The sequence below is a fragment of the Theropithecus gelada genome, chromosome 6 (assembly GCF_003255815.1).
Source record: "Theropithecus gelada isolate Dixy chromosome 6, Tgel_1.0, whole genome shotgun sequence".
Taxonomy (NCBI): Eukaryota; Metazoa; Chordata; class Mammalia; order Primates; family Cercopithecidae; genus Theropithecus; species Theropithecus gelada.
In genome coordinates this window covers 98,820,358-98,845,546 of record NC_037673.1, presented here as the reverse complement: position 1 = coordinate 98,845,546, position 25,189 = coordinate 98,820,358, and the positions used below count along the sequence as shown (strand labels likewise).

Genomic DNA, 25,189 nt, shown 5'->3' with positions numbered 1-25,189 from the left:
TGGTTATTTTTATTTAAAAACCATTTAAAGGGAGTTGTATTTCCCTTCACAGTTTTTTTAAATAACTTAAGTATAATTTGAAAAGGAAAGAAGCATCATTTAAACACTTGCAAATGCCATATTTAGATAAGAGATTATTTAGAATCATATTTGTATCATTGAATTTTTTTGTGTAGGCAGAATTTAAATGGAGCTGGAATTCATTTGACTAAATCATTACCTTTTCAATGGCAATCATACAAGGTTTTTTTAGGAGGAGAATATGTTCATAGTAAGTCAGGCCTAGTATGTGCTCTCATCTTTTGTGCTTGTTCCATCTTGAGGTAGAATGTCATATATGACAGAAACCCAAAACCAAATATAACCAAAATCAAATTTTGAGAATCATGAAATAAGTCTGAGTTTTGTAACTTTATGACCCATTGGGACCTTCAACTTCTCCTAATAGAAAATTCACCTATAGGAATTTTGGGGTTCTTACTAGAAGTCAACTGATCCTACTCTTTCCAGTGTACTGTATGCCAAATGGTAGGAATTCCTTGGTATATCTGTGAAATCTCCTTAATAATTGTAGTAGTGCATCAAAAAGACTGGCATTTCAAGCATAAAGAATTAAACCAACAGTTAAGTATCATTTGTGAGTTATCAGTTTATGGGTCTGTTCAGGTATTCCAAAGACCTTCATAATTTATATATTTTTCCTGCCATGCATTTTTTACAAACATTCAGTTAAATCTTTGTTGAATTGTTATCACTGCAGAATGAATATGATTTTTGGAAATAATCAGAAGTTATTTGTGATAAAATCCAACAAATAAGTTTAAATTGGAAAATGAAAATTCTGATCAAAAGTAACTGTGACTATAAGGTGATTAAACAGCTTTTTAATTTTTCTTCAGAAGCTAGTTTGAAAGTAGTTTCTAGAGTGGAATTCCAGAGATATATTGAGAAATGGCACCCATCCATAAATTGAGCAGTTAATCTTGTCTCTCCTCACTTAAATGAAAGCTGCAGGACAGCATGGGTTTTGTTTATGTTTATTCTTTTCTCACGATTGAGAGAAATTTCTCCATCTATACATATTTTATGAATGAAATTATATTTCAATAAATATGGTTGGAATAGATTAATGAATAGACTTCTTAACGTGATAACTTTAGGAGGAAACATTTTGTGCATATAGAAATTATTGTAAACTTACACACTGATTTTAAATTATAGGAAACTTGTTTAAGATCTTTTAAAGTATTTAATAAATATGTATTCAGTGTGACCCAGATTTATGTTTCATGTGAATAAGAACCAATAAGATGGTCATTTAGTCGTATAGTCTTCCTTTAGTATAAGCAAGGGATTGGTTCCAGCACCACACTCATATAACCAAATCTACTCATACTGAAGTCTTTCAGTCGATCCTGTGAAACTCGCATATACAAGAAGTCAGCTTTCTGCATCCTTGAGTTTCTCATTCCTCCCTACCAATACTGTACTTTTTATTTGTGTTTAGTTAAAAAAAAAAAGCCATGTATAAGCTGACCTTCTCAGTCCAAACCCATGTTGTTCGAGGGACAGCTGTAGTGGCAACTACAGTTGTTTGTTGTTATTTTATTTGTTTGTTGTTCTAAATAGGTTTAATCCAGTGATTCTCAGTCCGGAAGTTTCTTCTTCAAAACAGGAAGTGTACCTATTAACGATTTTAAAATTCAGATTTATAAGACTGCTTTTATATTGTGTAGAGTGTTAACATTTGTATGTATTTTCTTTATTGTGTGCCTGTTTGTAGGTATATGCTTGTCAGCATTGCCAAGTGGCAAAAAATACAGTTATTGTAGCACCGAAACAGCACCTTCTCAAGGTGGAAAATCCATGGAGTTTAGTTACTGTTGATCTGATGGGACCTTTTCATACAAGCAACAGAAGTCATGTATATGCTATAATCATGACAGATTTGTTCACCAAATGGGTTGTGATTTTGCCTCTATGTGATGTTTCAGCATCAGAAGTTTCTAAAGCTATTATCAATATATTTTTCTTATATGGACCTCCTCAGAAAATAATAATGGACCAAAGAGATGAATTCATTCAACAGGTAAGACAAATAAACTACTTAGGTCTGGGAGCATATCTTATTCCTTTTCAGTGTCCAGAACCAGTGCCCTCTGCATTATGTTACAGAGTGCTTAATAAATTCAGATAAATTGCTATAGGTATAGAGGTATGATATTAAATACTACAAGGATAATTGTACTGGAAATTAGGAGATTAAGATTTTAATACTTACTGTGGGTTATTGTAAACCCATCTTCAGATATCCTCAAATTAAAATGAGGAGGTTGGACCAAATAATCTTTATCTACTTCTAGATTAAAAACCCGTGATTGATTGGGCCTGGTGGCTCACACCTATAATCCCAACACTTTAGGAGGCTGAGGTGGGTGGATCACTTGAGCTCAGGAGTTCAAGACCACCCTGGGCAACAGGGCAAAACCCTATCTCTACAAAAAATACAAAAATTAGCTGGGCATGGTGGTAGGAACCTGTAATCACAGCTACTCAGGAGGCTGTGGCAAGAGAATCGCTTGAACCCGGGAAGTAGAGGTTGCAGTGAGCCGAGATCGCACCATTGCACTCCAGCCTGAGCGACAGAGAGACTCCATCTCAAAAAGAAAAACAAAAAATTAGCCAGGTGTGGTGGCATGCACCTGTGGTCCCAGGTACTTGGGAGGCTGAGATAGGAAGATCACTTGAGCCCGGGAGGCAGAGGTTGCAATGAACTGAGATTGTGTCACTGCACTTCAACCTGGGCAACAGAGTAAGACCTTGTCTCAAATAATAATAATAATAATTAATAATAATAATGTGATTGACAGGTAAAGGGAGACTTAAATAAATGGAAAAATACATTGTGTTCATGAATAAGACTATTCAGTATTGAAAGGTACTTTTTCCCTTGTCCTGGCCTTTTCCCAGTTAAAATTAACCTGAAAGGATAAACAGGGGAGAATATATATGAAAACTTTTTATAAGAAATATAATAAGTACTAGACTTAAGGCATATGTTAAAACTTTTTGTAATTGACAGGGTACATGTTTAAGAAAAATCAGAGATAGCCAGACTTGGTTCAAAGCATCTTTGATGGCTCAGTCCAAAAGAAATATCTAAAGTTATATTTATTAAGTAGATAGGACATATCATGGCACCCCAGGATTATTCCCAGTTTTCATAATTCTCTAGGAGGACTCAGCATATAGTCATATTCATGGCTAAGATTTATTCAGCAAAGAGAAAAGACACATTGGGAGAACCAGGTACAAGTTTCTAAGATCTCCTTCCCCAATAGAGTTACACAGGACATGTTTAATTCCTTTAGCAGAGTTGTGACAACACAGGGAAGCTCACTAGAGGCTCAGTGCCTAGGGTTTTTATTGGGGGCTGGTCACATAGGCACCTTCTACCTGGCATGTACAAAAATTTCAGACTCTTAGAAGGAAAGATTGTGTTTGGTCTTATAACCAAAACCTAAGCTCCTAGACGTTAGCCAAGGTGCAACCTTGTAAGCAGGCCTTTCAAAGAATAGCAGTCACAGATCCGCTGTGTTAATATGTTAAAGTTAACTGTCAGGTTAATTCTTTTCTTCACAGGTCCATCCAAACAACTTAATAAGTATTTATGTTGTAACCACTTAGTAGGAATTTAAAATACTCATAAATTGAAAGACAATATATTTTTGTTTCATTCTTTTTTTTTGAGACAGGGTCTCATTCTGTCACCCAGCCTGGAGTGCTGTGGCACTGTCTTGGCTCAATGCAACCTCCGCTTTCCAGACTCAAGTGATCCTGCCACCTTAGCCTCCCAGCTAATTTTTGTACCTTTTTTCTTTTAGAGACAGGTTTCACCATGTTGCCCAGGCTGGTTTCGAACTCCTGAACTCACACGATCCACCTGCCTTGACTTCCCAGAGTGCTGGAATTACTGGTGTGAGCCACCACACCCACCCCTTTCATTTCATTCTTAACCGTAATTACTTGCTAATGGGTAATGTGTACCTGTTGACCACTGCTTACTTTCTCAGACCTTGGAATCATATTGTACACTGCCACCCTCATTTCCTGTTTCACACTGATTTTTACATAGTAACTGCTTTTTATCACAGCATTCGATGAAGAAAACAGTTCTGTAAAGATGTGATGTCATCAAATGAATTGTAACCTGATCTAATGTTGAAACTGAACTGCCTTAAACTGGTAGTTTTCATGGTGTCCAACAGATGTTAAGGAGTAACTTAGCACAAAGTTTGGTAACAGTGCTTTAAATGATAAAGCTAGTGTCACAAATGTGTCTAGTAGAGGAGGAACATGTAATTAATTAACAGGTAAAAATTTGCTAATTGTTTAAAATTATTTCTGTAATATGATTTTAGAATCTAATACCAAAAGAATTTTCAGGTAAATTAAAGAATTTTAATTTTTAAAGTAGAAACAGAAAAAAATATATTTGACTTTTAATCTCTAGAAATGGAGGTTGCATTCTAAACCTAGGAACAGTGGTATAAACTTCAATGGAAAAAGATTAAATTTGGCTGCATAATAATAGGAGATTTATGTGGTCGTTTTGTAAATGAAGGCAAAGTAGTCTTGCCTGCCTTGATTGACATAGCAGTGGTCTGTGCAGTGTAGTACGTAAGGCAATCCAGTCTGGGGGAAGACTATTGGAACTTCTACTTATATTTTTTAAATCCAAAAAATAAGAAATAAAGCTTTATTAATAATGTATACAGATTGATAATAGCATCCTGACTCAATCAACAAGACAGCTATGTCACACATACTATATGAAGGTATCCTGAAAGAAAAGTGAGAATCCACATGTTTTCTCACTCATACTTTTGCTTTCAGCAGTTGAATGAAAATATGGATATCATCTAGCATTCACCACACTACTCACAAAATGGCCAGGGAGCTTAGAGTTTTGCAGTGAAAGCAGATAATACTAAAAGGCAAACACCCATCAACCACAAGAAAATGATAATGCTGGCACGTCTACATAACTTCCAGCTCTTAGTTAGACACAGCAATGAGATGAATACAAATATTAACTATAGTAGTCCTCATTTATCTGCAGTTTTACTTTCTGAGGTTTCAGTTCCTATAGTCAAGTGCAGTCCAAAAATATTAAATACAAAATTCCAGAAATAAACTATTTATATTTTTTTTAATTGCACACCATTCTGCGTATAGTGATGAAATCTCATGCTGTCCTGCTCTGTCCAAATGGGATGTGAATCATCCCTTTGTCTAGCATATCCTCATTGTATAGTCTACTCCCTCCCCATCATTACTCACCTTGTAGCTATCTTGGTTATCAGATCAAATGTCCTGGTTAGTAGTGTTTGTATCCAAGTTACCCTTATTTTACTTAAGAATAGCCCCAAAGTGCAGGAGTATTGATGTTGGCATATTGTCAGTCGTCCTATTTTATTTTTAGTTGTTAATCTCTTACTGTGCCTAATTTATAAATTAATCTCCATCATAAGTGTATATGTATAGGGGAAAACATAGTATAGATAGGGTATGGTACTATCTGCAGTATCAAACATTCACTAGGGGCCTTGGAACATATTCTCTGAAGATAAAGGGAGACTACAGTTATCAGATCTGATAGGAAATTAGCCATCAAAATTCAAAATTATTGAGAATACTCTTTGAAATATTGGTTCACTTCCACTTTTATTAATGAAGAGCCTTACCCTAAGTGCATATAATGTTTCAGGGTATTTGCTAATGATAATATGAAGTCATTATGATTAGCTAGCAGGTTTTCCAGTCGTGTTTAAAGTCATCTGGTAACCAAACCACGACTTGGAAAATTTTACTAAAGGTAACAATAGGGCCAAGTGTGGTGGCTCATACCTCAGCTTTTTGGGAGGCTGAAGTGAGAGGATAACTTGAGACTATGGGTTCAAGACCAGCCCATGCAATATAGCAAGACTCCATCTCTACAAAAAAAAAAAAAAAAAAAATTAATTAGCTGGACATGTTGTTGCACACCCATAGTCCCAGCAACTCAGGAGGCTAAGGTGTAAGGATTGCTTAAGCCCAGGAGGTCAAGGCTGTAGTGAGCTATGATTGTACCACTGCATTCCAGTTTGGGTAACAGTGAGACCCTGTCTCAAAAAAAAAAAAAAAAAACAAAAAAAAAAAGTAATAATAGGCTGTGCTTGGTGGCTCATGCTTGTTGTAATCTTACCAGGCAGATTGCTTGAGCCTAGGAGTTCGAGACTAGCCTAAGCAATATGGGGAAATGCCATCTCTACAAAAAATACAAAAATTAGCCAGGAGTGGTGGCTCATACTTGTAGTCCAGCTACTCGGGAGGCTGAGATGGGAAGATCGCTTGAGCCCAGGAGGTTGAAGTTGCAGTGAGCCAAGATCATGCACTCTAGCCTAGGTGACAGAGTGAGACCCAGTCTCAAAAAAAAAAAAAAAAAAGTAACAATAAATATTTGCAGGCCTATTTTATGAGATTGCTTAAACAAAAAAGGGACATATGATTGGGAAAACTTGTTCTTTTTGCTGTGATTAAAATGGCTTCACTATTACACAGAAAGTATAACGATGATAGTACAGAATGAACTCTTGTCAGCAAATACTGAAACAGAAAACACTGCTAAAGATTATAACATAATACACAATGTAGGAGGTTTATTGTATAGTCAAATAAAAATACAGATGTTTCTTAGAGTATTTGCTAAATTGTTTCAATAAAATGCACGAAGAACTTTTTGTAAACCTCTGAAGGAAAGAAAATAAACATATTCAGTAGAAAAATTAATTTTTTTAAAATGTCTTACAGAAAACTAGAATTGTAAGAACTGATGGAATATCTGGTTTGATGGTTGGGGGGCTGATAGGGTAAGGATGTCAAGATACCATTTCACAAATGGATTCCCTGGATCATTTCTAGGCAACCTTTTGAAACAAAGAAGGTAAAGCCTTTTTCAAGGGTCATTTAAAACCATTGATCAAGACTCAGATTGAAGCTGACCCAAATGATACCTATTCTCTGGGATTTGTTTCTAATTACTTTTGAATTAAAAATAGGCATCCTGAATTAGTATGTATATCAGCTAGGAAGTGTATTCAATCCGAGTAACAGACTGTCTTTCCCTATCCCAATATAATAATATGTGTTATATTTATTAACCCAATTGGGAGTGATTAAGAGTCACTCCTATTGTATTCACAATATGGCTGCCAGAGCACATGCCACAATGCCTACATTTCAGTCAGAAAGAAGGGAGAGAGTATTGGGCAAACAAAACTAGTACCAGCTGAGTTTGCCTAACAACTTTTACTTACAACTTTTTGGCTAGAATTATGTCACGTGACCACCCCTACCTGCAAGGGGGTTTGGGACATGTAGTTTTCTTTTTGTTGCTTTCCGCTCTTGTATTAACTTTGCTTATTTAGTTATTCTGATACTACTGGTCTGAAATACTCTTTTTTTAAAAGACAAATTTATGAGCCAAAGGTTTACTCAACTAAAAATAATAAAGAAAAAAAGTCTGAAGGGTGAGGTAGGAAAAAAATATTATTTTATATTTAACAGGCTTACTGTTACAAGTTTTGTAAACTCATTTTGGTTTCTTTTAAGCGCTACACATAATATGGTAACACCAATAATAGTAGTTAAAAGTTATAAAATGCTTATTATTGCCAATAACTGTTTTACATGCTTTTTAAACATTAACTTACGACCTAGTGGGTTGTTTTTGAGACACTGTCTACTGAATTAAAAAGTTACTTGAGGGCTGGATGCAGTGGCTCATGCCTATAACCTCAAAACTTTGAAAGGCTGAGGTGGGTAGATTGCTTGAGTCCAGGAGTTTGAGACCAGCCTGGGCAACATGGTGAAACTCCATCTGTACAAAATATTTAAAAATTAGCTGGGCGTGGTGACACATGCCTGTAGTCCAAGCTGCTAGGCAGGCTGAGGTGAGAGGATTGCTTGAGTCTGGGTGGTGGAGGCTGCCCTCCAGCCTGTGCAACAGAGCAAGACCCTGTCTCCCACTGCCTACCCCCACAAAAAAAGAAAAAAATTAAACTCAAAGTTAGTGTTAAGTTCTGTTCTCCTGTTTCCTTGTTGTATGTGTGTATTTGGCAAGGCACTTAATCTCTCAAAGCTTCAGCATCTTACCTTTAAAATGAAATTAATAATACCTCAAAAACTTGTTGTAAGGTTTAATGACAATAATGTAAAGTGTCTAGTGTGATGATCAGCATGTAGTAAAGACTCAATAAATGGTAACCACTATTTTATACATGAAATTTTACATATTTTCATATAGAATGTTATGGTCAACAAAAAAGCAAGATTCAGCCAGGCATGGTGGCTCACACCTGTAATCCCAGCACTTTGGGAGGACAAGGCAGGTGGATCACAAGGTCAGGAGTTCAAGACTAGCCTGGCCAATATGGTGAAACCCCGTCTCTACTAAAAATAATGAAAATTAGCTGGGCGTGGTGGCGCGTGCCTGTAGTCCCAGCTACTTAGGAGGCTGAGGCAGAAGAATCGCTTGAACCTGGGAGGCAGAGGTTGTAGTGAGCTGAGATTGCGCCACTGCACTCCAGGCTGGGCAACTGAGCGAGACTCCATCTCAAATAATAACAATAATAATAATAAAAATAAAACGCAAGATTCTAATTCTTTTGAAGCTTTTTTTAAGTCAGTGGAAAAATAAAACACAAATTTTAAAAAGCCAGCTTTGTTTTATATATTTTTCAGATCAATATTGAACTGTACAGATTGTTTGGCATAAAGCAGATTGTAATTTCTCACACCTCTGGAACTGTTAGTCCAATGGAAACTACACCTAGCACAATCAAAGCATTTCTCTCCAAACACTGTGCTGACCACCCAAACAACTGGGATGATCACCTATCAGCTGTTTCATTTGCCTTCAATGTAACTCACTTGGTACGTGCCTTTTTATAATTCTGTACTTCTGAGTTATGACTATTTATTGGCCAGATAAATGTTTTATTATAAAATTGACATTTATTTTCTTTAAAATAGGAACCTACTAAAAATACACCATATTTTCAAATGTTTAGTCGAAATCCTTATATGCCTGAGACTTCAGATAGTCTTCATGATGTGGATGGTGATAATACAAGTATGTTTGCCAAAATTCTAGATGCAATTAAAGAAGCTGATGAAATAATGGAGAATAAGACAACTTCACTGGGCCAGGTGATTCTATTCAATAGAAAAACTGTAATCTAAAACTTTATAAAGTTATATTTATTTTTTAAATTTCAGCATATACATGTGTGCATGTACACAGACATGCATACATACTTGCCATAATTTTTTATCCATCAGATTTTTATTGTCTTGATTAAATAGTTTACTAGCTATGACATGCTGAGAGGCAATAATGAGAAAGCTATGGATTTTGGAATCAAGTAGAGCCGGATTCAAATCTTTAGTCTTAACTGCTTTTGAGTTGTTTGACTTTGGCAAATTCCTTAACCTATCTTAGTTTACCTTCTATATAAAGTGGGGTTAATAATACTGACTTGGAAATGTTGTTTTAAGAATTAAATATAATTCATGCCTACCTTTTAGTAGCATCTCAAGTAACCATTTTATTGTAATATTCTCATTGTCTACATTTACCTTCAAGATATTATAGCTCTTCCATCTCTTCTTTTTCTTTTTACACTTGTAGATGGAGAACAACAATTTGGATGAACTAAATAAAAGCAAGATCATTGTTAAAAAGAAACCCAAACAATTAAATCCATTTCATTTAAAAGTGGGTCATGAAGTTTTAAGACAAAGGAAAAATTGGTGGAAGGATGGTCGTTTTCAATCTGAATGGGTTGGTCCTTGTGTCATAGACTATATTACAGAAAGTGGATGTGCTGTCCTGAGAGACAATACTGGGGTTAGACTGAAAAGACCTATCAAAATGTCCCACCTTAAGCCCTACATAAGAGAATCCAGTGAACAAGGTAAATATCTGTCACTTCTCTACGTTTTTATTGCTTTGGGTAAGGAGAAAAGTTAAAAATAACAGAAACCTTTCTCCCCTCTTTTGTTATGTTTTCTTTTCCCTTCTTCATAAAATTTGTTAGCTATCCCAGGTAGTCTGTTTTATTACAGTGTCTCTTCTGGAACTGTCAGGCCTGTGAGATATTTTTTTTTTTTTTTTTTTTTTTTTTTTTTTTTGAGACGGCGTTTCCCTCTTTTTGCCCAAGCAGGAGTGCAGTGGCGCGATCTCGGCTCACTGCACCCTCCGCTTCCCAGGTTCAAGCAGTTCTCCTGCCTCAGCCTCTGAGTAGCCGGGATTACAGATGCGTGCCACCACGCCCGGCTAATTTTTTGTATTTTTAGTAGAAACGGTATTTCACCATGTTAGCCAGGCTGGTCTTCAACTCCTGATCTCAGGTGATGCACCCGCCTTGACCTCCTGAAGTGGTTGGATTACAGGTAGGAACCAGGGCGCCCAGGCATTTTTATTTTTTATTTCTAGTATGTTTTTCATAGTTTATGTGGGAGATACTGAACTTGTTTTCTTCTGAAGGAAAGATAACAGCTTAACATCATCTCTATTTTTGCTTTCTCAATGTTTTTTTTTTTAATTTTTTTTATTTTTTGAGACAGAGTCTCACTCTGTCCCCCAGGCTGGAGTGTGGTCGTGTAATCTCAGCTCTCTGCAACCTCTGCTTCCTGGGTTCAAGCAATTCTCGTGCGTCAGCCTCCCGAGTAGCTGGGATTATAGGCACATGCCACCATACCCAGCTAATTTTTTGTATTTTTGGTAGAGATGAGGTTTCACTATGTTGGCCAGGCTGGTTTTTAACTCCTGGCCTCAAGTGATTTGCCTGCCTCGGCCTCCCAAAGTGCTGGGATTGTGTGCATGTGCCATTGCACCTGGCCTCACAAATATTCTGTTAGTCACTTCGTGCCTCTTTTTGGTGTGAAAAACAGCACCTACGATCATTAATGCCAGAAGCAAACATACTGTCCAGAATCCAGTTGTGAGATAAATATTTGGGTACTTTAAAAATGCCATTAATTTTTAATATTGCTTTGTAGTTAGTTAGGTCATGGTTGGGGGCCAGGTGTGGGTGTGAAGTGGGGTATCCTCAGAATGCTATAAGGTGCTGTAAGAAGAGGTGATAGCACTCTGTAAACAAGTTATACTTGCCCCTAAATTTGACTGGTTCTGAACAGTCAAGATATCCTGTTCTCTGTAACTCTTTCTTTCATAGCCTAGTTAAGTGATGTTTTTGCCATGGCTTTTAGATTATGTTCCCCGCTTTATCAAGGCTTTTATTTTGTCCTAATGCATCTGCTTCCTAGAGCTTCTCTGAAGTGGATAACTGAGAGGGAGTTAATGGGTAACTTGGCCAGATGAAGCATTAATGTTATTTGGATATAAGTAACATTTAATGGAAAATATATTTATAACAATATAAACAAGTTGTATGACAGGCTTTAGCAAATATTAATAACAAAAAGAGTAACAACAACAAATAACCTACACTTACCCTATGCCTTTTCTTAAGATGTAAAACCCTTGTGGGCTGCTTAGTAATGATAGCTCAACTCTGCTTCTAATCTGGGGTACAACTCTCATGTTAAAACCTCTTAGTACCTTCCCTTCTTGTGACAGACCTAGTTGTTTAGTCAGTAAACTTATCTTAAACTATGTTCTAATCCTGAAAACTCACAAGTGCTTTCGTCTCTTTGTTAGAAGATAAAAGCTTGCATTGTTTGTGCCTCTTCTCAGTTCTGAGCTACCTTTAATGATCTCTCTCTTCTGCAAGTTAAGTAGGGAAAAAAAGGTTATACAAGTACATGTTGTTCTGTCTTTAGCATGATTTTCCCCTTAATATTTGACATTCATGATTTGCTCACTTCTAATTTGTTAACCTTCTTTAATACAAAATTTACATTTAAAATTTTGCTAAACCAGGATCCATCAACATTTTGTAATTTGTTTTTAAGAAAAGAGTTTCTCAGAAAAGAAGTCAAATATTGTGCTTCTTCTGAACATTTCAGAACTCAGTATTTCAGAACTCATCTTCTCTGTTTGAGAACAGTCTCTAAACAGAGGCAGTATAATATTTGCCTCATACTTGAATTCTTTGCACAAGTTTCTTCCAGCAATATAAGGATAAGTAATATTGCAATATGACTACTGGTGTATGCATAAGAAACTTAAGACTAATAAATGAATCTGTTTTAGTTTTTGTTAACCAAAGGAAGTACTGATCCGGTCATCCTAGAATCTGGTTCTTACTACTTGATTCTTTTTTTACATTTTTCTCATTTGTAGAAATTCAAAGTAAGTGTGATTTCTGCCATCTTTTTCCTCTATATTACATATTTTCTTGAAAATCTTTTCCATGATTTTCTTGAAAATGACCTCACAAATTGATTTTAAAGAGTCCTTGAGCTGAATTAAAGCAAACAAAATGATTTTGAATAATCATTGAAATTTTTATTTGACAAGTTTCGGTATGCTATAGCCAAAAGAACTATAAATTTATTTGTCCACATTTGTCATTGCTGCTCTTTGCTAGGCTTGAAATTTCATAGCTGTATTAAAGACTGTCTAAAGTAGATATACTTCTGTTGCCAACTTCTTATCCATTCTTATCTAGAACTAAATGTGGAGTGAGCACATTCAGTACTAGTTATATAATATTTGTCATTGCTATTTTAAGCAGGCCTGTTTGTTTTTTTTGTGTAGTTCATTGCCAAGTGCTTTGTCAGACTATTTGGACAAGAAATCTTAAAATACCGTAGTGTCTTTTTGTAATCATAATGCTCGTCTTTGAAAGGAAAATTAATCTGACAGATTTTGCATAGTTTTGAATTTATTTTGTTTGTGATATATTTGGGTCTGCCTCACCCAAGATTTTAGCCTGATTTCCCTTCACAGTTGAAAGCCCCATTTGTGAAATGATTTTCATTATTGTATAAGTTTCTTCTTGTTGCCGTAACAAATTACTACAGATTTAATGGCTTTAAAACAACACACGTTTATTATCTTACAATTCTGAAGGTTAGAAGTTCAACGTAGATCTTACTGGGCTAAAATCAAGGTATTGGCAGTGTTGTGTTCCTATCTGGACGCTCTAGAAAAGAATCCATTTTCTTGTCTTTTCCAGCTTCTAGAGGTTACCTTCATTTCTTGGCTTGTGGTCCCTCTATCTTCAAAGCCAACAATAGTGGATTGAGTTTTTCTTACATCACCTTACTCCAATCTCCTCTTCTGCCTCCCTCTTCTGTATTTAGGACCCTTGACCTTTGGCCTGCCCAAAAAGTCCAGGATTATCACCCTATTTTAAGGTCATCTGATTAGCAACCTTAATTCCATCGCTACCTAAATTCTCCTTCGCCATGTAAGGTTATATATTCACAGGATCCAAGGAGTAGTATGTTGACATCTTTAGGGGTCTATTATACTGCCTACTACAATTATGATCTGCATTCATGAAACAAAGCAAAGCACAGTCTCTATAGTATCAAGTCCATGATCTTGACGTTATTATTAATATAGTTTATGCAGAGAGCCTTTCTTTGGCCTCTTAGTTAATATCATTTTTTCTTTCTTTCTCTCTTTTTTTTTTTTTTTTTTTTTTTGAGACAGGTTCTTACATGGTTGCCCGTGCTGGAGTGCAGTTGCACAATAATAGCTCACTGCAGCCTTGACTTCCTGGGCTTAAGCAATCTTCCCACATCAGCCTACCAAGTAGCTTGGAATACATGTATGCATCACCATGCCTGGCTGATTTTTTTATTTTTTATAGAGACAGGATCTTACTGTGTTGCCCAGGTTGGCCTCAAACTTCTGGGCTCAAGCAGTCCTCCCACCTAGACCTCCCAGAGTGTTGGAATTACAGGTGTGAGCCATTGTGCCCAGTCCAGTTATATAATTTCTAAACCAACAGTTATTCAGTTCTCTATTGACAGTATTAGTTATTATAATGACAGTGATGTAGTATCAAGTTATAGTTATTATTTTGTCTTGAGAAAGGATATGCTAGTATGGCAGCACATTCTAATAGTTTGAGGATTATCAGACCATATATAGGAGTAGTTTAGTCACTTCTCTTTAAAATAAGAAAAGTAGTTTGAAACCTTTATCTTTTTTTTCTGATTGAAGAAATAAATTAATCCAAATCAGACTTTTTTGAAGCTGTAATTTTTATTTATTTTTCTCCTTAGGGAAATTTAAAAATTGATTTTTTAATCTATTATTTTTACTCCTTAAAACAACATTAAGGCTGGGCGCAGTGGCTCATGCCTGTAACCCCAGCATTTTGAGAGGCCGAGGTGGGATTGCCTGAGCTCAGGAGTTTGAGACCAGCCTGGGCAATATACTAAAACCCCGTCCGTACAAAAAAATACAAAAATTAGCTGGGCATGGTGATACGCACCTTTAATCTTAGCTACTTAGGGGGCTGAGGCAGAGGATCACTTGAGCCTGGGAGATTGAGCTGCAGTGAGCCAAGATTGCACCACCACTGCACTCCAGCCTGAGTGACAAAGCGAGACTCCATCTTTTTTTTTTTTTTTTTGAGATGGAGTTCAACTCTTGTTGCCCAGGCTGGAGTGCAGTGGTGCGATCTTGGCTCACTGCAACCTCTGCCTCCTGGGTTCAAGTGATTCTCTTGCCTCGGCCTCCCAAAGTGCTGGGATTACAGGCATGAGCCACCACGCCTGGCTGAGGCCCCCTCTCTTAAAAAAAAAAAAAACCTTACAATAAAAATGAGTATCAAAACTGCTGATTAACACTTCCTGAAATATCTTGAAAATATGTTAATTTCCAAGAAACTAAAGATTTACTCAGTCTTGTCAAAACTGTGATGATGCTTTCATCAAACAGATGTCATAATCATAATTAATAGAATGAGAAAAAAATACTTAGTGAAATGTATTATGTAATGTAACTGACTGGAAAAGATCTTTAATGTGATATGTTTGTTTACTCCCCACCTCTGTGTTTTGAGGGCAAAAAGTTTAATCATATTCTTTTCTATATCCCTAACTCAGGATTGTTTTAGATTAGTGCTGTCCAATAGATTAATAATAATACAAGAGCTATGTAATTTAAAATTTTCTAGTAGCCACATTTTGAAAGGTACAGGAATAAGTGAAAATAACCTTAATAATATATTTTATATAACCCAGTATCCAAAATATTATTTGTTCAACATGTAAGGCCCCAAGAGTCTCTTTTCTGATTATCTTTATTGAAATTAAAGAGCATTTCTCTTAGCTCCAGTAGATTTAGACCATAGTAGGAGTTGAAACACATTTAACCTTGCAAATGAATGAGAATTTTTTTTCTAAACAAGCAGGCCTTTGACATATTCAGAGTAGTTTTCTATTGTGTATAAAGTGATTTATGTAGAATTTGCTGAGTGTAGTCCTTGTTCTCTACAGTTTTATTACAATAAGTTACTTTAAAGATTAATTTTTTTACAAGAAAAAGTGTGTGTGTGTGTGTGTCTTATTTTACTTACATACAAAAGCTCTCCTCTTAAAATCAAGTGAAGTTGGTAATGTCCATTTGTTTCTAACCAGTGTAACTAGGAGGTACTCAAGTTCAAGGTCTCTGAATCCATTTCAGCAAATTAAAATAATTTCTAAGAGCTTTACATCTAGGCATATTTTTTCCCTATTGACATATGTTTACTAGACATATTTTTCTAAAATAGTCCTACTTCATCTGTATGGAAAAACTTTTACAGACAGAAAACCTCCCAGTTAATCCTCTGAAAGAGTCTTTAGACATTTCTTAAATGCCTATGGTATCTGCCATCACTGATAACTTTGCAGGAGTGTACAGGCCTTGAACCTATGGAATTCTCCATGACTTAGTAGAAAATTTCATCAGCAACACTTTTACCCTACCTAACCTTTTAAAGTTCTCTTATAAACTACTTCTTAGCCTTTTCTAGTATTAACAGTAGGGTAGTTGCAAACTTTGATGTTAAACCTCTAGCAACATACTCTGAAAGTGTTTCGATTTTATTGATCATGTTTTCTTCCCTCTTGCTGCTATTGGGTATAACACATCTCATGTGTTGTTTTGTTGTTGTTGAGAAAGAGTCTTGCTCTGTCACCTAGGCTGGAGTGCAGTGGTGCAATCTCACCTTACTGCCATCTCCACCTCCTGGGTTGAAGCGATTCACCTAAGCCTCTCAAGTAACTGGGATTACAAGCACATGCCACCATGCCTGTTTTTGTATTTTTAGTAGAGACGGGGTTTCGCCGTGTTAGCCAGGTTGGTCTCGAACTCCTGACCTCAAGTGATCTGCCCACATCGGCTTCCCAAAGTGCTGGGATTACAAGCATGAGCCACTGCCCAGCCACATGATTTTTTTTTTTTTTGTCTTTCAGAATTATGGGCAGAATAAATGACCATACGAGCCCAAGCCCACTTATGCCATCTTTTGGTAGAGAGAATAGCTTTGTGTGATCTATTGAAGTTTGTAAATTGAAAGTTGTTAAATGCATGAACCTCTGGGATTGAAATAGGTTCAGTGGGCTATTTGTAATAATGTTATGAGGATGAGTAGAGTTGGATTGATTTTTCAAAATATACTGGCAAATTCATCTGTTCTGAGACACTTAATATACTAGTAAATTCATCTGTTCTGAGACATTGGTCTCTAATCTAAACAGGCATTTAATCTTCCTTTCGCTTTTTTGATCTTAAAATTTGAGGGCTCCTTAACCCATTAACATCTTCAGGAGACCAACCTAGGCAACACAGTTAGCCAGGCATGGCGCCATGTGCCTATAGTCTCAGCTACTCGGGAGGCTGAGGTGAGAGGATCACTTGAGCCCAGAAGGTCAACGATGCAGTGAGCTGTGATCATGCCATTGCACTCCAGCCTCGGTGACAGAGCAAGACCATGAATGAATGAATGAATGATAAGTAAATAAAGATAAATATATCTATATCTATATTCTGATGTTTTGGGGGAACATTTAGAAAGAGAAGGCAGGGGTCCGGGAAGTTAATCAGCTTTGGTAAAAGAGTTTCTTATAGTAATGGATTGAAATATCAGATAGGGAGGAATCCTTTTATACATATTAGTCTGTATATAGAAGATGTGCCATCAGTTTAACATTCATTTTAAACATTTTTTTCTTGATGGTGATGATATATTTGCTCAACGTACAATAAAAGACTGACAAGGAAGACTCCCTGTCAGCACTTCAGTATGGCTTAGGTAGACCTTAAAAGTTCCTAAGAGTTTTGGTGTCAAATTAGATTTAAATAAGCTAAGCTTTTTACGCTACTCCATTGCAACCTACTTTCTTACACATTGTCACATAAGACTGAGTTGGCATGTTGTTTTTAACTTCATACTGTAACAATTTGATATTATTTTTCCAATATGGGTTTTATAAAAATTAGAAAATTATGTCAACTTGTAAATGCAAGGATTTAATAATTATATTTGTTAAAATAATTTTATGACCCTATTAATTCACCCAGAAATGCTTTACAGAAGCATATTAAAGATAACATTATCAAAAATAGTTTTATAATTTTTTTTTTTTTTTTTTTTTTTTTTTAGATAGGGTCTTAGTCTGTCACCCATGCTGGAGTGCAGTGGTACCATCATGGCTCACTGCAACCTCAATCTCCCAGGCTCAAGTGATCCTTCCACCTCAGCCTCCTAAGTAGCTAGGACCACAGACACCCTCAACCACACCTTGCTAATTTTTTTGTATTTTTTGTAGAGACGAGTTTTTTTTTTTTCCGCCGTGTTGGCCAGGCTGATCTCGAACTCCTGGGTTTAAGCAATCCACTGGCTTTGGCTTTGGAGTGCTGAGATTACAGGCGTCAGGCACTGTGCACAGCCTTATAATTTTATTTTTAATCTATACCATAATTTTCACTCCTATCCTGTGTTCCTCATACATACATATCTACCAAAGACAGGTCGAGGGAATAGAAAAATGGCTGTTTTAAAATCCTTGACCTTTCCTGCATTTTTTATGTATGAACTGTCAAATGTATATGGTCATTTTTTTTTTCTTCTTTGACATTCATATTTATTTAGTAGACCGTAGAACTCCCTAGAAGTTAATCTTGATAGTTAATTTTTATTACTTGGGATTTTATTCCTCACTTAAAATTGTTTAATTAAAAAATATGCTTAATTATAATTCTAAAAGTCAAATGTATGATTTTTCTTGTTTCAGAAAGTCTTTATCTCTTGCAAGGATCAGTAGTGGCAGATCATGACTACATTGGATTACCTGAAATTCCGGTTGGAGCATATCAAGCAAATATTCTGGTGGAAGATGCAACTATTGGTATAGTTGATAATGAATTACTGACATCAAGCAAGGATCGTGAACTATTAGAATATAGAAATACGAAAATCTCTCCATTGATAGACGATCATAGTACTCTTGAAAAGCAGACTTTCAGTCTGTTGGACTCTTCAAACCAGGTTCTTGAATACTTAAGTTAGTAAATACTAAAATTTATTTAAAGTGCTTGTTTAGAATGTATACATTCTTAATGATATTCATTAAAAAAGGTTGTATAGAAGAAGTATCTTGACACATTCTTAATGACTAATTTCTGAAGGTTTATTTTATAGTTATTATCTAAAATTGTGCCACATTTGAATATCAATATACATATGTATGAAGGCAAAGGAACATGTAATATATAGAATTCACTTCTTCTTCTAAAAAGAGAACAGGCAAAGCACCCCTACTTCTTAGGAAATAAATTCCAGCCCAAATCTCTCAAACCTTTGTATGGTTTTGGTACCGTTTCTCAGTTTTAAATTTTCTAAAATTCTCTACCTTTTAAACAGTAAGTTTGAACTACCTTGAGTGGAATTTATAAATATTGAATCAACTGTAACAATGAGTGAAATGAAGCTGCTTTCTGTTTCATTAGAACTTCTAAAAACAAGATTGTATGAAAAAATATAGGATTATTTAATGAGCTTTCACAGGATATTGGTAATTTCAAGTTATCTAATTGGTTTGATAGGGTCAGGATTAGGGTCTGAAACTATGTATTGGTTGGGAAGCATTTGTTTATTTTCATACTATATATTAAAGATAAAACCATCAGCCAGGCATGGTGACCCACACCTGTAATTCCAGCACTCTGGGAAGCCAAGGCGGGATGATCACTTGACCCCAGGAGTTTGAGACCAGCCTGGGCAACACAGGGATTCCCCATCTCTTCAAAAAATGTTTAAAAATTAGCTGGGTGTGGTGACACATGCCTGCGGTCCCAGCTACTCAGGAGGCTGAAGTGGGAGCATTGCTTGACCCCAGGAGGTCGAGGCTGCAGTGAGCCGTGCTCATGCCACTCTTCTCCAGCCTGGGTGACAAGGCAAGACCTGTCTCAACAACAACAAAAAAAGTGTCCATTAAGAATTTTTTTCTGCAATCAAAAAACATGAAATAACCAGTGTCAAGATTTTAAACTGTAATTTCTATGATATTCATAAATATAGAATAAATATTGTTCAATAAATACTTATTCTAAAGCACTGTGAAAAGAACTGTGGGAAGTAAAAGATGAGTCAAATATGTGCCTCATTCTTATAAAGGACTTACTGTCTGGTAAGTAATAAACTATGTAAGCCATGTACAACACAAGTTAAGGCATGCTAAATTGCAGAAGGCAGGTGTAGATAATGTACTTAGGGAGGCAAAAAAGAGAGAAGTTGTTTTTACATAGGAAATTTGTGTTTATCCTTATGGAAGAAGGATCATTTAAGCTTGACTTTGAAGAATGTTTAGGATTTGGTAAATGGATACAAAAGAATTAGGGGAGAAGTAATACACAGAAATGGAAAAGTATTTTAATGGTTCATAAAAGGGCAGGGCTTCTTGTTGTCTACACTTCCTCGGATATAAAGTAAAGAAGCAAGATGAGGGATAAAGCTGAAAAGGTAAGTGGGAAGCCTTATGGAGACCTTTTAATACTATTAAGGATTGATATGTGTCCCTCCCAAAACTTGTGTTGAAGTCTTAACCTCCAAGACTTCAAAATGTGATCTTATTTGGAAATGAGGTTGTTGCAGGTGTAGTTAGTTAAGATGAGATCATATTTCAATAGGGTGGGTTCTAATACAGTATTACTGGTGTTCTGATAAAAGGCGGAAATTTGAACACAGACTCAAGGAGAATGCCATGTGAAGATAAAGGCAGAGTTTAATATGATGCTTCTGTAAGCCAAGAAATGGCAAAGATTGCCAGAAAACCACCAGAAATTAGGGGAGAGGCATTGAATACATTTTTCCTCATTCCTCAGAAGACCAACCCTGTCAATACCTTATCTCAGGCTTTTGCCTCCAGAACTGTGAGACAATAAAATTCTGTTATTTCAGGCATCCAGTTTGTGGGACTTTGTTACAGTAGCTCTAGCAATAATACAAATGCCTGGCTAAATTATTTCTTTTCTGAGAGCAAAAACTTTGTATAGGAAAGTGTCATAATCAGAACTGTGTTTTTGGAAGTTTAATCTGGCAACTAGTAAAGAATAGGTTAGAAGAGGAGAAAACAAGGCATGGAGATTAGTTGAGAGGACTTTGCAGTGATGATGAATAATAAAAACCTAAACTAGGCCTGTAGCATTGGTAATGAATACAGTCTGTCTTAAGATCATTAAAGAATATCTCACATATTTTATTTCACAACCATACTAAACAGTGATGTGATATTAAAAATGGAGACCTGGGATATTCTGATTACTCATTTAAGAAGAAAGATTTTGTTTAATATAGGCGAAAGGAAAAGTGTTTAGTGTAGGGTGTGAATCTAGGACCTCATCTTATACCACAGACCAAATAAACTTCAAACAGAATTCCAGGAAGAAATTTTTTTTTTTTTTTAAAGTATAATTGTTTCAAACAGTGCTACCTATCCTGCTTTCCTCAGCAGAACAAAATTTAGAAGAGACTCATATTAGAACATCTTTTTGATAAATATAAGTGGCTGTCTTTTTCTTAGCTCAAATGAAGTAACTTCTTTTTAATGATTATCTGACTCAAAATCAGCCTCTTTTCCCCCCATTTCAAGAAGGTGATTCGTATTGAGTCATTTTAAAATAACCAACTCTAAACATTTTTTTAAAAAATTTTTGCTTCTCCTAAGTAGTGTCTCATTAAACAGACTTTTATCCTGTGTTTACTAGTCATGTTAGGCTAGATTATTCTGTGTCTGCAAACCACTGCCAAAATCTTAGTAACTTAACAAAGCTTCATTTCTTGGACTCCCCCACGTATTTCTCTTTGTTCATCAAGGGCTTGTCTGCATTTTCATCACCACTTCTGGATGTGGGGCCATGGTTCCCCATCTCTGGAATAACAGGTCACCATGACAAGGGAAGGAAAACATGATGAACTGAGCATTAGATCTTAACAGTTGCTGCAAAGTTACGCACATCTTTCCTACAAAGGAGAAACATAGCTACACAGTACTAATTGATATGGGGTTTCTTTTTGTGGTGACAACAGTGTTCTAAACTTAGTAGTGATGATTTCATAACTTTGAATATACTAAAATCTACTGAAATGTACACTTTAAAATGTACTTCAGGTAGGCATCCACAGTTCCAGGCTCCAGGCCAGTCCCTGTGGCTCAGGGTCCGGGTCTTCCCCAGTAGACTCCAGAGGCAGGCTGGCCCCTGAGGACCCAGGTATCAGGCCAGCCCCCCATAAGGACCCCACTAGATTGCCCACCATTAACCTCTGGACTGGCAGACTGGTGAAGGACTTTCTCTGCCAGAGCCAGTCTATGAAGACTGGAAGAGGTGCCTACTTTTTTTAATGTGCAGATGCCAACACAGACTGCAAGAATCATGAATAATCAGGGAAACAGGATGCTACCAAAAGAGCAACAACAAAAAGCACCAGTAAATGACCATAAAGAAATGGCCATCTAAAAACTGCCTGAGAAAGAATTCAAAACAATTATCTAAAACAAGCCCAATGAGCTACAAGAGGGCACAGACAACCAACCAAAATCAGGAAATTTACATGAAGAAATTGAGAAGTTAGAGAGAAAGCATATTTAAAATTAAACTTTAGAGCTCAAAAAGACAGTAACTGCACTGACAAATTCCATAAAGAACTTCAAGAGCATACTTGATCAAGCAAAATAAAGAATCAACAAGCTCAAAGAGCCTTTGAAATTGCCTTGTTAGAGGAAACAAAAGTGAAGAAACCTTATGGGCCTTTGAGACGCCATCAAGTAAACAAAAATGTGCATTATGGGAATTCTAGAAGAAGCAGAGACAGAGAAAAAGGAAGAAAGCTTATTAAAGACATAAAGACAGAAAACTTCCCAAATCTGGAGACTGAAATGAACATCCATATCTAGGAATCCCAAGGAACCCCACATAGATGAAGTATAAAGAAATCTCCCCTGAAACATTGAACTTGAAAAGTTTCAAGTTCTCAAACTTTTAAAGCAGCAACAGAAAAGTAACTTATTACATGCAAAAGAACCTTCATAAAACTATCAGCAGATACCTTGCAAACCAGGAGAGTGGAATGATATATTTAGCCAAAGAAACTCAACCAAAAGTCCTATACCAAACAAGGCTGTTCTTCATAAATGTAGAAGAGACAAAAACTTGCCCAGAAAAAAAGCGGTGTGGGAATTTGACACACTAGACCTGTCTCACAGAAAATTCTAATGGGAATTCTTCAAGTTGAAATAAAAGATGCTAGTTAACAACATGAAAACATATTAAAGTATTAAACTTAATGTAAAGGTAAGAACATAGTCAAATTCAGAATACTGTAATGGTGGTATGTAAATTGCTTTTAACTCTAGTATGAAAGTTAAAAGACAAAAATATTTCTTAAACTAGCTACAGTAATGTGTTAATGGATACATGTTATCTAACGACATTAAGATATTAATAACAAAACATGGGGAGAGAAGAAATTTTAAAAGTGTAAAGTTTTTGTATGTAATCAGAATTAAGTTGTTTTCAGCTTAACATAGACTTATGTAACTATAAGATATTTTAGATGAGCATCATGGTAACCACAAAGAAAAAAAACCTGTAGTAGATACACAAAAGATAAAGAGAAAGGAGTCACAGTATACTGCCACAAGACATTGTTATATCACAAAGGAAGACAGAAAGAGGAAGAGAGGGAAAAGGACCTACAAAACAGTGAAAACAATGAACAAAATAGCTGTAGTACATCCATAACTATCAGTAATTACTTTAAATGCGTTAAATTCTTCCATCAAAAGAGTGACTGAATGGATTAAGAACAACAAGCTCTAACTATGTGGTGACTAGAGGGGACTTCAGATTAAGGATGCACATAGACTAAAAGTGACAGGATGGAAAAAGATATTCCATGCAAATGGTACTCAAAAGAGAGCACAGTGGCTACACTTACATCACATAAAATAGATTTTAAGTCCAAAGCTTTCACAAAAGACAAGGTTATTATATAATGGTAAAGGGGTCAATTCATCAGGAAGATACTAGAATTGTAAATATATATATACACCCAACATTGGAACACCTAAATATATAAAGCAAATAGTAACAGAATTAATGAAGAAATAGCAATACAATAATAGTTGGAGACTTTAATGCCCTCCTTTCACTAATGGATAGATCATCCAGGCAGAAAATCAACATGGAAATAGCAGACTTGAACAGCACTATAGACCAATTGGACCTAACAGTATATGCAGAACATTCCTATTCATTAGTAGCAGAATACACATTCCTTTCAAGTGCATACAGGACGGTCTCCAGGGTAGGTCATGTTAAGCCACAAAGCAAGTGTTAATGAATTTAGGAAGATATTAAAAGTATGTCAAGTATCTTTTTTGACTCAAGTGGTATGAAACTAGAAATCCAAAATGGGGAAAACTGAAGAACGTGCAAGTATGTAGAAATTCAACAACATAACTCCTGAACAACCAATGGGTCAAAAAAGAACTCAATACTGAAATGTAAAAATATCTTGAGACAAGAGGGAAACAAAATAACCAGACCTTATAGAGCAAAAGCAGTTCTAAGAGAGTAGGTTATAGCATTCTTTTTAAAGAAATAACCTGACTCTACACCTCAAGGACTAGAAAAAGAAATTAAGCACAAAGCAGAAAAAAAAGGAGATAAATGACAGAGCACAGATAAGCATAATAGAGAGTAGAAAAATAGTAAATGTCAATGAAATGAAGAGTTAGTGTTTAGAAAAGATAAACTAAATTGATAAGCCCTTAGTGAGACTAAGAAAAAAGAGAAAAGATTTAAAATTATAAGTGTAAGAATAAATATGATCACTGATATCAGCAAAATAGAAAGGAGCATAAGACAACTGTGAGCAATTATATGCCAACAAATTGGATAACCTAGAAGAAATTGATAAATTCCTGGGAATATACAAACTACCAAGATTGAATCATGAAGAAACAGAAAGTCAGAACAGAGCCATATAACAAGTAAAGAGATTGTGTCAGTAATCAAAACCCCTTCCAGCAAAGAAAAGACCAAAACCTGATGACTCCACTGGGGAATTCCACCAAACATTTAATGAAGAATTAACACCAATCCTTCTCAAACTCTTCCAAAAAATTGAAAAGTAAGAAACATTTCCATACTCATTGTGCAGAACTACTGTTATCCTGATACCAAAGCTGGATAAGGAAACTACAAGGAAAGAAAATTGTGGGCCAATATTCCTGATGAACATAGATGCACGTATTCACAACAAAATACTAGCAAATTGATTCCAATAATACATTAAAAGGATTATACACCATGAACAAATGAAAGTTATCCCTGATGTGCAAAGATACACGTGTCTCAATATACACAAATTAATAAATGTGATACACCACATGAATAGAATTGAAGGATAAAGTTTTATGATCACCTCAATGCAGAAAGAGCATTTGACATAAATATTTTTTCATCATAACATCTTTCAACAAATTAGGTTTAGAAAGAATGTACCTCAACGTAATAAAGGTCATGTATGATAAGCCAAAGCTAACATCATACTCAGTGGTGAAAATCTGAAAACTTTTACTGTAAGATCAGGAGGAAGACAATGGTGCCCACCCTCACCACTACTATTCAATATAGTACCATTGTTTCTCCATATCTGCAGGTTTTGCA

At 35.8% G+C, this 25,189-nt stretch overlaps 1 protein-coding gene across 2 annotated transcripts in view; it reads left to right on the top strand.

The window, feature by feature from the left end:
• The window catches only part of GIN1 (gypsy retrotransposon integrase 1), a 33,938-nt gene extending 13,521 nt beyond the window's left edge, over positions 1-20,417 (top strand). The window contains exons 3-7 of one of the 2 annotated variants that reach the window (XM_025387751.1): positions 1,784-2,089; positions 8,785-8,976; positions 9,076-9,252; positions 9,734-10,019; positions 18,253-20,417. In XM_025387751.1, coding sequence (XP_025243536.1) covers positions 1,892-2,089; positions 8,785-8,976; positions 9,076-9,252; positions 9,734-10,019; positions 18,253-18,527 — 1,128 coding nt within the window. In that variant the 5' untranslated portion in view covers positions 1,784-1,891 and the 3' untranslated portion in view covers positions 18,528-20,417. The remainder of the gene's footprint in view (positions 1-1,783; positions 2,090-8,784; positions 8,977-9,075; positions 9,253-9,733; positions 10,020-18,252) is intronic. The other variant, XM_025387750.1, reaches the window with a different exon arrangement.
• Positions 20,418-25,189: the final 4,772 nt, after the last annotated feature.